This window comes from Rhinichthys klamathensis, unplaced genomic scaffold (genome assembly GCF_029890125.1).
Source record: "Rhinichthys klamathensis goyatoka isolate OS25496 unplaced genomic scaffold, OSU_Roscu_1.1 h1tg000008l_1, whole genome shotgun sequence".
Lineage (NCBI taxonomy): Eukaryota > Metazoa > Chordata > Actinopteri > Cypriniformes > Leuciscidae > Rhinichthys > Rhinichthys klamathensis.
This window is the reverse complement of record NW_026606561.1, coordinates 220334-232710: the sequence shown is the minus strand read 5'-3', so window position 1 is coordinate 232710 and position 12377 is coordinate 220334. Positions and strand designations below refer to the sequence as shown.

Sequence of the window (12377 nt, the reverse complement as noted above, 5' to 3'; positions counted from 1 at the left end):
CATAGCGATCAAGCGCCCATGGGTTGTAGGATAAATAAGGAAATAGTGTGGGCGTTTGCAAGTGTCACGTTCCCTTGGTGACACCTGTGCAGCGATAAGAAGCATTTGGCGCCTTTCTTGTGTTTGGTACATGACGTAACAGTCCTCATCCTGCCAGATAACTTTATGCGTACAGCTACTGTGAGCAACGGTGTGCACCAGGGTCTTCGGCAGCTCATCAACTGAGACAAACAAGGGAATGCAGGATCTTTACGCCTAATCCCGGATCTCCTCACATATTACTGCATTAGATCTGACTGAGATTCTTTATATTAATTTACATTAGTAAATTAATATAAGACCTGATATATGCTGTTATATTTTACACTTTTTTTCACTAAAATATTGAAGTGTACCAAGAGTGATATTTACTAGCTACTATTTTAGATTATTTGTACAAAAATAAACAGTCACCGTTGTGCTTCCATCATAGTCTTTAGGCAAACACCACTGACTCACATGAATGAACATACATTTATACATGCACATATGCACACACAAGCCTATACAAAAAATTACTGCTGCTTTGGTGGTTTCCACTGAAAGCTGCATGTCCTCATGTATTCAGTAAAGTGCATGTCTGAAGCACTGAAATCTTATCGGCCTGCAGTGCTCTTGCAGCGTTTGGTCAAGTGGCTAATGTTTGCGATGTCCGACCTGAAGCAATGACCTCTGACGTCTCAGGAAAATAGCAGCTACAACCAATGAAGGGTGAGTTGCAGCACTTTTGCAAAGTATTTCAGCACCAAAACCTGCATTTCAATCACTAACCATCAGTGAATAAGCAGGCGTGAAATTAAGCTCTTAGTAGTTTAAGCCTTATTCACAAAACAAGTTGCAAGTTTCATTCGGCATAGCTTTTGTGAGCATGTTTGCTCTGTTTGCTGATTTGTATACTCAGTTAATCGGGTACTAAAATAATACAGAAAGTGCATGTAAATAACACCAAACGCCACTCAAATCCATTTTATTCACTTTCATTAAAAGTTGTTGATTTCTGCTGACACTGACAGCAACTTCAATGCAACAAATTTAAGCAGAGTTCAACATTTTGGTGTTAACTTGGTCTGTTAGCTAATAATAGTGAAAGTCAACAATTCATATATTAATAATACATCTGGATGTTGTTAAATAAGTACAATTTTACAACAAGGAACAACTTTCTTGGCATTTTATTTTTTTAATTATTATTATTATTTTCTGTACATTACCGTTCAAAAGTTTGGGGTCAGTACGATTTAAAAAAAGAAAAAATAATACTTTTATCACCAAGGATGCATTAAATTTAGTTTCAGTGACAGTGACAGATAAGTTAACATTCCTTTTTTGTTTACTTTCATCAAAGATGAATTTAACATTGATAATAATCAGAAATATTTCTTGAGCAGCACATCAGAATATTAGAACGATTTCTGAAGGATCATGACACTGAAGACTGGAGTAATGATGCTGAAAATTCAGCTTTGCGATCACAGAAATACATTATACATTTTAAAATATATATGTAATAATATTTCACAATATTACTATTTTTACTGTGTCATTGATTAAATATTTGCAGCTTTGGTGAACTTTTTTCAAAATCTTAGTAACCCCAAACTTTTGAAGGGCAGTGTATATTTGGATGCAGGATGGAGGAAAGACTCGTAGAGGAAGATTCTTACCTAAGATAAGAGAGACACCATTTGGAAATGGATTGTGAAGATAAGCCCGGGGCTTTTTTATGGTGGAATAGCAGCTGTTTGTTCCTCAGTGCTCTTTCTGAAAGCCTTTAGTATGACAACAATAAAATCCAGCTCACTTATCCTAGTTCAGTCCACACCAAACCAATTTAGTTTTCAATGCCCTGTGGTTTTCATGCGAGAAAAATAAGTTTGCTCTTGGAGACAAAACATAACATTTTCAATACACCATTCGAATTCTTCCATTTTATAAATAAGAGCAGAACATCACACCAGAACTGACACTGCTGTAATTTTCTTGTGTATCTTGAATTAGTTGTTGAAGTGATAAATATAGAACGGCCAGATTGGAATAAACTGCATGGTTTTCCTGGAGCCCCGAAGCATTAGAAATGCAATATAAGCCACTGCGTGTTTTCTATCTCAAAACTGATTTATGCAGTCATTATGTTTCCATTCACAAGTCTTGTTAATGAAAACATCTAATCGTAAACTAAAAGGGAAAAGAGAATAAATTAAGCGTCAACCCATCACTCTCCCGCTGTGTGTGGAGTGTGAGGCAATTAGTGAGCTTGTGTTTCAATTATGAATGGAGGGAGGATAACATTTTTAAGATCATTCAAACACATACTGTTGCCTGCAATTCATTGAAACATATTGTGTGTGAACGCATCACAGATCTATGATACTTGTATAGCCAGTGTGACCTTTTGGTGTTTATGGTTTATGGCTGCTGGTTTATAAATCAAAAAATGCTCACCAAGTCCAAGGCATGACACTCGCAGTCCTGACTTCCCAAGATTCCTGTGGAGAAAGTTAGAAATCTGTTACCAAGGACATAACATTCAAGTGTCTTTACTTCAGACATACCTGTTTTATTTCATTTCATTTCTTCATTTCATTTCATTTTGTGTGTCTCCTTAAAACAAATGTGCTAAATTAATGTGAAATCTTTTTATAAACACCCAAAACTTCTGGATAAGGCTTAGAAAAGCTCATTGCGTTCCTTCAGTTTAGAGTTTACTGATTTGGATGTTGATTGGAATAGTATAAATCCCCTGAACATCTCCTTTCCTTTCTGAGCAGAATACTAAAAATGACATAATCACAAAATATTATTAGTAGTGCAATACAGGGATGGGCAAAATTCTGAAATTAAAAATTCGGCTCCATTCATGAGTGGGAATTTGAATTGGCCACACCCACAATAAGTTAAAAAAAGTTATTGTGAATTGGAATAACAGTAAAAAATAAATGAACAGAGTTATAATTCAAAATAGCTATTTAATTTCAGAAGAGCTCTGGAGTGCAGACACATCCTTCAGTAGCATTGAAAACTGTGACAGTTACATAAATAAATACACATTGAATGTTCTGCACAGATATTTTCATAGTACACTAAACACTTTTATTTGAAAAGTTAAAGGAAAAAAAAAACGTTTAAAAAGCAAGGTCCTAACTGTTCAAACATTTTTCTGCTATTTATTTATTTTAAACAACAATAAAAAATTCATGACCTCCCACACTGGGAATTAGTGCATGTGAATAATGGACCTCCTTTTTGGACCCAGAGGAAACCATTTTAATTTTCTCTCAGTGCAGATGGCAACTAAATGTTTAATCCACAGAGATCGCTGCGACTCTTACAGCACTTCAGTGATTTAAGATAGCTATTACCAGAGAACAAAAACTCTTTAATAGCTTTAAAAAGTACACGTGAATGCACACGCACAAAATGGCTGGCTGGTATTTATGCCCCAAAGTCTTGGATCTACACTTTTTATGGCTTGAGCCTCCCATTTAGATCATCTTATTGGCTACAATATAAAATACATTAGCTACAGCTCTATTCATCAGGGTGTGAATGTGACTTTAACAGCGGCCTTGGTTTCAATCTACAGTAATACCTCAGCAATCCATTTCCACTCCTCTATCATTAAAATTTCCTCTACTGTGAAATGTGGAGTCCTCTTAATGCCTGACTGAGTCACAGATGAAACATCATCAATTTGCTCTGGTTCACTGTTACTGTCCTCAGATTGCTTAAACATTTGTTTTTATCCTGTGATTATGATAAACACATGTATAGACTAAGTGCAGTTTCTTTTACTTTTCGCAGGAAAAGATTCTATCTATTCATCATCCATCTATCTATCTCATCCATCCATTTATCCAATTATCTGTTATCTGACAATCCATCCATCCATCCATTTATCCAATTATTTATCTATCCATCCATCCATCCATTATCTATCCATCCATCCATCCATTCATCCATTCATTCATCCATCCATCCATCCATCCATCCATCCATCGTTCCATCCATCCATCCATCCATCAGCAAACGCTGAAGTAATAAACTTTGATGTAATTTGTTTTTGCTATACAGAACTAAATGACACTTCAAATAATGTGGATTGCTAAGGTGTGATATTGCTTTTCTATGTGATTGAACTTACAATTTTCAACCGGTAGATGAAAAATCCCATAAACTTGCATTGAAGTAGAGACCTGAGTCATAGTTATTGACCGCAATAACATAGAGACACCCAGAGAATCCAAGCAACCACATAGCAAAGCACTAAAAACCACTCAGAACGCCTTAGCACACATCCTGACAACCACCCACAACACCTTAACATCGAGGTGGTGGGTTTTGAACGAGCAACACCACTCACTTTTACTTTTTTTAGTTGAAAATGCCAGCAACAGCTCCTGATGTCTGGATCTAACCCTGCCAGCCTCAAAACCTGATTTTGCATCATAATAAGACCAGATGGATTTTCTTCATTTTGGGGTATTATTTTAGGAGGAACAACCAGACATGGTACTTGAATATTTCTGTGTATTTGTGAAGCTGTGCATTGCCTCACAGGAAGCGAGTTAGCATGCATTTGGAGGGAAACCAAGAACATTGATTTTGGCTTGTGGAAAAAAAATTCAGTTTACGATGAGAATACTAATTCAGCATGCAGTTCACATTTCCCTTCCAAACTGATCTGTCTCCAAATCTTTGCATATCAAACTTCCTTAAGCAATCTGAGTAAGAATGAAACCAAATTAAAAGATAATGATCTAGTTTATCTCTCTGTCTTATTCCTGCAGGTCAGGTCAGGCTTTTCAGATTTTTGCCTTTTCAAATAAGACAAATCTGTTGTCTTTATAAAAGATGGATTCATCCTTCACACTGATGCAGCTGGTGCATGTCGCCAAAACATCATCTCTATATTTTTTCCGAGCCATTATTAGTTTGTGTGACATTACAACCACAGCACATTCTCAGCTGCAGACATATATCATTTAAAACTCCCTTTTCTCCGTGTGATGGGGGTGTGCGTCTTTTTTCTGGGTAGCAGACACACATGCTGTTGGTTGTCAACGGATCCTTCCTCATCACAGCGAGCTGAGTCAGAGAGCTGAAGAACTGAGAGACTGCGTGACAGGAGAGCTCAGAAATGCCTCCGCAAGCCGATGGAAACGTATCGTCTCACTGACATTGTTCAGAGGAAGGTGTGTGAAAAACAGATGTGTCATGACAGGAAAGGAGGTCTCATTTATTTGTACATGTACATGACTGCGTGTAGGAACACAACAGTTTTTTTCCATTTTTGACTCGATGCTCAAAACACACACAACACAAAAATACAGAATCATTAGTTACAAAACGTGGTATCACCATATGTCTGATATGGTAAAAATGTTTTCCTGAGTGAGCATGCTACCATTATAACTATAGATGGTACCACAGTTTAGACACTATCATGTGCCATGGTTACACCATATTTGATGCCATACACTCAAAAAGTACCATAGCAGTGGAAGTTTTTCGGACATTTACCATAGTAGTAGCACAGTATTTTTTGGCAGTACCATATAAAAACCATGGAACATGAATTTCAGTTCCATGGAATGTTTCAAACTACCATAGTAGTACAAAATATATTGAATATATTTGAAAATTACTTTATTCCTATGATGGTAAAGCTGAATTTTCAGCAGCCACAGTATTTGTCACATGATCGTTCAGAAATCATTCTAATATGTTGATTTGCTGTTCAAGAAACATTTCTTATTATTATCAATTTTGAAAAAAGTGGCGCTTAGTGCTTAATATTTTTGTGGAAACTATGATTTATATTTGAGAGGATTCTTTGATAAACAGAAAATTCAAAAGAACAGCATTCATTTGAAATAGAAATCTTTTGTAACATTATAAATGTTTTTACTGTCATTGTTGATCAATTTAATGTGTCCATGCTGAATGCAAGTATTAATTTCTTTAGAAAAAACAAAACAAAAAACATACTGGCCCCAAACTTTTGAACTGTTGTGTTCCATTATATTACCATAGTACCATGTCCTAAAAAAATCATGTACCGTGTACAGTACGTAAGAAAAATACAGTGCCATAGTATACAGGTCCTTCTCAAAAAATTAGCATATTGTGATAAAGTTCATTATTTTCCATAATGTAATGATAAAAATTAAACTTTCATATATTTTAGATTCATTGCGCACACCAACTGAAATATTTCAGGTCTTTTATTGTTTTAATACTGATGATTTTGGCATACAGCTCATGAAAACCCTAAATTCCTGTCTCAAAAAATTAGCATATCATGAAAAGGGTCTCTAAACAAGCTATTAACCTAATCATCTGAATCAACTAATTAACTCTAAACACCTGCAAAAGATTCCTGAGGCTTTTAAAAACTCCCAGCCTGTTTCATTCCTCAAAACCGCAATCATGGGTAAGACTGCCGACCTGACTGCTGTCCAGAAGGCCATCATTGACACCCTCAAGCAATAGGGTAAGACAGAAAGAAATTTCTGAACAAATAGGCTGTTCCCAGAGTGCTGTATCAAGGCACCGCAGTGGGAAGTCTGTGGGAAGGAAAAAAGTGTGGCAAAAAACGCTGCACAACGAGAAGAGGTGACCGGACCCTGAGGAAGATTGTGGAGAAGGACCGATTCCAGACCTTGGGGGACCTGCGGAAGCAGGAAATGGGCTACAGGTGCCGCATTCCCCAGGTCAAGCCACTTTTGAACCAGAAACAGCGGCAGAAGCGCCTGACCTGGGCTACAGAGAAGCAGCACTGGACTGTTGCTCAGTTTTGCATGTCATTTGGAAATCAAGGTGCCAGAGTCTGGAGGAAGACTGGGGAGAAGGAAATGCCAAAATGCCTGAAATCCAGTGTCAAGTACCCACAGTCAGTGATGGTCTGGGGTGCCATGTCAGCTGCTGGTGTTGGTGCACTGTGTTTTACCAAGGGCAGGGTCAATGCAGCTAGCTATCAGGAGATTTTGGAGCACTTCATGCTTCCATCTGCTGAAAAGCTTTATGGAGATGAAGATTTCATTGTTCAGCACGACCTGGCACCTGCTTACAGTGCCAAAACCACTGGTAAATGGTTTACTGACCATGGTATTACTGTGCTCAATTGGCCTGCCAGCTCTCCTGACCTGAACCCCATAGAGAATCTGTGGGATATTGTGAAGAGAAAGTTGAGAGACGCAAGACCCAACACTCTGGATGAGCTTAAGGCCACTATCGAAGCATCCTGGGCCTCCATAACACCTCAGCAGTGCCACAGGCTGATTGCCTCAATGCCACAATGCATTGAAGCAGTCATTTCTGCAAAAGGATTCCCGACCAAGTATTGACTATCGAGTGCATAACTGAACATAATTATTTGAAGGTTGACTTTTTTTTTTTTTTTTAAATACTTCTTTTATTGGTCGGATGAAATATGCTATTTTTTTAAGACCGGAATTTTGGGTTTTCATGAGCTGTATGCCAAAATCATCAGTATTAAAACAATAAAAGACCTGAAATATTTCAGTTGGTGTGCAATGAATCTAAAATATAGATTCATTTAATTTTTATCATTACATTATGGAAAATAATGAACTTTATCACAATATGCTAATTTTTTGAGAAGGACCTGTATACTAAAGTACTATGATACTGTCACAATACTTTTTTGTATTAATAAACTAACAACATGCAGCATTTGGAAGACCAGACAGACAGAAGACAAGCATTCAAATATTTTTCAGTATGACCGTTAAAAGTGTTTCAGTAAGAGTATGAGCTTGTGAGAGTGTGTGTGAGTGTGAGGCCTCATTACTGTCTCTTGTGATAGTGTATAGTCGTCGTAAAACAGAATTGATAACGAGTTCAGAGCTGCAGAGTGCGATAACTAATTACTCTGTGTGTGTGTGTGTGTGTGTGTGTTCTGAACGATATTACCACTGTGTGTGAGCATGTGCACATCTTTTAATATAAACGAAGCAGTTTTAAAATAAAACTATTAAGCCTCATCAGCAATGAATAACACAATACGACGATTAACAGAGAGGTATCTGTGTGGAGGAAGGGATTTATAGGCACCCCAGTTCCTCAGTTCTCTCTCCAGCAGAATCAGGTTTATTCCCTCAGCAGTGTCTGAGCAGCCCAGAGCTCACAATCTGACAATTAAAAACACAGTTCACTAGAAATTAAAATGCTCTCATCATCTCACCTAATGTTGCTCAAACCATATGTTTTACTTGCCTAATAACTAACTAACTATAAGATAAGTTCTGTCATGACAACTCTCTGAGTGTTTGGCATGGTAATGGATATGACAATGTTGATATGTTTGGTCTTGGCAGAATCTAGATCTGTTATGCTGCTGGTTATTGCTGCTGATGCAGAGCAAGTACGGGACTTGCTTCTGCCAATACATACACGACAAGCTGCTGTGAGGAAGTAAGACATGCTGCTGCTGTACAATACAGCATAAATTACCCATAGCAGATCTATACAGGTGGAGCTGGGGAAGGTGGAGGGTTTCTAAAAGCTGAATGCTGACCAGTATTTGAAGACTTAGCACATAAGCTCATTGGCTACTGATACAGCAGGAACCAATCAGCTGCCTAGAAAATGACGTGATTGCAAGCAGATTGAGTTAAGGAGCATGCACCAACTAACAGTAAGATTAGATAACTAACTAACTAACTAACTAAAAGATTAGATAACTAACTAATTACCTAACCAACTAACTTACCTACTAACAGTAAATAGGGAGGGCAGACAGACAGATTCAAATAAATAGTGATAATTTTGAATAATAATAGAAAATGTTGCTCAAACCATATATTTTCCTTGCCTACCTACAACTAACTAACTAAATATAGATAGACAGACAGATAGATAGATTTCGAATGGACTATGCCTTTAAAGTCACACCGGTAAACCTGGCAAATATGCATGATCACAAATGTCTCTTCCAACAAACCCAGAAAATGAAAAATGAAATATTCCTGTGCCCTTTAGGCTGTTTGTTAGGTTTCCTTATCCTGCATGTGCATCTGAAGATTCTGGAACCAAGTGACACTCATGCTGCTGTGTTACTCACACACAAGAACACACACACATTAGCACAACGGACCATTATGGTGTGAAGAAAAATGCTTACAAGTCAAATAAAACTAACACATACACTGATTGATTTCTAATAGGCCAATGGCCAAGAAAACAGAAGCCCACACAAATACAATGACAAGGATGAATGCGCGTACACACACACACACACACACACAGCACGACTGCCCATCTGGACTGTGCATCACCGGCCAGTGAACCATGAAACACTGCAACTGTTTGCTTTACTGCTATGAATTCAGAAATACCAGGCAGAATTATACTTCTATGATTTGCACAAATAAAAGAGAGAGAGATACAAATACAGACACAAAATGCTAATGCTTAATCCCTTGATATGATGAGATAAGATATGACCTTTTACAAATCTGTGGACATCAAAGGTTTTTAAACTATATCTTAAGCCTTCTTGTCATTTATAAATTCAGAGAGAGAGAGAGAGAGAGAGAGAGAGAGAGAGAGAGAGAGAGAGAGAGAGAGAGAGAGAGAGAGAGAGAGAGAGAGAGAGAGAGAGAGAGAGAGAGAGAGAGAGAGAGAGGAAAAAAGCCTTACTGCTCAAAATTGTTAGGACAGGATTATGATTAAACAGAAGCATGGCCCAAATTTAACACTCACCAAGGCCCAAATGAGAGCATATATATATATATATATATATATATATATATATATATATATATATTTTCAATCCATTTTGCTTTATTGTTATTGTTATAACCTGAATAAAATGAGAAACAAAATCATTCTGTGATAAAAAAGAAAAGAAAAAGGAAAATGTGCAATAATTCCTTTGTCAAAAGGGACTAAATAATTAAAGGAAAATACAGTAAACCATATCAATGGCCTGAACATTTTCTCAATATACTTTCCATTAGCATGTGCATCAGAGAGTTCATTCTGAACCATGAGCAGGACAAACACAGAGATGGAGCAGCAATTTACTTTCATGTCACACATTTATTCAATTACATTCATTTGATACATTCTGACCACTCACTACAAACACACACTCTTAATCACAGACACATGGTGCAACAGAAAGATGTTCAAATGTAAGCATGACTTTCTACAAAAATGTAATGTTACAAAAAGACCAGAGGTTCTACGCTGTCAGAGCAATTGCTATTTCTAAAGATTACATCACAGTAAGTGACAGATGATTAAACCACAGAGACAGATATTTCATCTCCAGGACATCCGACATATACGGATAAACAGAGGGTCATTACTCATGGTTAACTTTGCCTTGTGAAAACAGCCTAAAAATTCTCTGCAAGAGGCAGGTTGTGCCCTGCAAGCAGTGTTTGCCTCTGACAGTTTTGTTTTGTTATGTGACTTATGTAATATCTAATATCATTTAATATCTCCTCAGCTTTTTCTAAAGACAATTGCAGGGTATTTATACTATTTTAAATATGCAAATGTATTTGTAGTATACTTAGCATAAAATTAATGTATTTCAAATACATTGTTGTATAATTATTTTTCTCTGTGTATAGGCCTATGTATATGTATATATATATATATATATATATATATATATATATAGGCCTATATATGTATATACATACATACATACAGGAAGGAGGGGATATTTGTTTTTAATGACCCTACAAGTTAGATTAAACCTCCAAAATATGAGGAATTGAATATTAGGGAAGAACAAAACACTAAACTTTACAGTGACTACAACATAATCAGTTATTAATATTTAGATCGTTCTGTACTTTAATTACCTGGCCAAAAATTATGCTTGCAAAGTTTTGCATGTTTTATTGCGATGACAATTGATTCCAAGCTCAACTGCAGTATACTTACAAAATCTTTAATATAAGTTTAAATTAATTGAGATTTAATAAAGGGTGAATATGTCAATTTTGCTAGGCCGGACATCACTTTTTGCCACTATATATATATATATAAATATTTCACCCTTTCTCAAAATCACATATCATTTTCCACCCTCTTTTTCTTACCCTTAGAATTAAACCATTTTTTCCCCCTGCTGTTCCTTTAAGACTAAACAGCCTCTTTGCATGTAGAATGAACAGCTCTTTGCTGTGTTTACACATGGAGCACAAGATGGGTTTGCTCTCTAGTAAATAGCTTACACTGCTCCATCTTTCAATAATTACCTCTCTGTAATACCTGCGTTACCTTGTGACAAGTTCACAAAACAACAATCTATGCTGAAATGTGCCACACAAACCTTTTAAGGTCAGACTAATGTGACCCAGATCTTGTTAACAAATAAACTTCAGCCACACTTTCCTAACACTGGGATCCTTTGGAAAAGATATACAGGTAGTATCTGTTCTCTATAATAAATAAATTAACTCTTATTTCAAAAGATTAAGACTCATGAAATTGCCCTTTTAATCATGCAATGAATTCATTGAAAGTGTAGAAAAGTAATAAATGTCAAACATGAGTGTGTGAAGCTGGACATCAGCCGAGGGTGTTCAGGTTTACCCTGCTGCCCAATTATGACCCCTGCCCAACAGCTAATATGTCCAATTAGAGTAAAGCGCAGGCAAACTGCCAGTTCTCTGTCGTTATGGAAACTAGCAGATATGCCATAACTGTTGCATGCTTGTGGTATACTTGTGTCTCAGATGCAATTAATTATTTCCAGCACAAAAACCATTAGTTCACACCTCCCCCTCATATTCTCACACACACACACACACTGAGTGTTTTCAGCTCTCCAGCCTTTACTCTAATTCACAATATCACACACAAGAAAATAATCAGCTGTTCGTTGTCAATGAATGGAAAAAAAAAAGTTGTTCAAAAATGTAGCCAATCACAATTTACTTTTCACTTCATCATTCACACACCAGCAAATCTCATTATTAACCACTCCATCAAACAATCACTTTAAGACCTCTATAAATTTTTACCACATGAACTAAACACTTAAAAGTATAGTTCAGCCAAAATAATTCTGTGATAATTTACTCGTTCCAAACCTGCATGACTTTCTTTCTTCTTTCGAACATAAACTTACATAAACATAAATTTTGTTTTTTTTTATAGTTTTTTTGAAAGTCAGTTAGGTCCAGTGTTGTTTTGGACCCCAATGACTTTCAAAATATTTTGTGCTTCACAAAAGAAAAAAAATTCACCCTAGTAGTTTGGAACAACAAACTATGACAGAATGTCCTTTTTTAAGTGAACTATTCCTTTAAGATTTCAGTATAATGACAGAATTTACTACAATGAGTTTG

At 36.5% G+C, this 12377-nt stretch overlaps 1 protein-coding gene across 2 annotated transcripts in view; it reads right to left on the bottom strand.

Moving 5' to 3' along the window:
- The window catches only part of kcnab1b (potassium voltage-gated channel subfamily A regulatory beta subunit 1b), a 62555-nt gene that overhangs the window by 31134 nt on the left and 19044 nt on the right, over window positions 1-12377 (bottom strand). For both annotated transcript variants that reach the window (XM_056260120.1, XM_056260121.1), the window contains exon 2: window positions 2482-2525. In XM_056260120.1, coding sequence (XP_056116095.1) covers window positions 2482-2525 — 44 coding nt within the window. The remainder of the gene's footprint in view (window positions 1-2481; window positions 2526-12377) is intronic.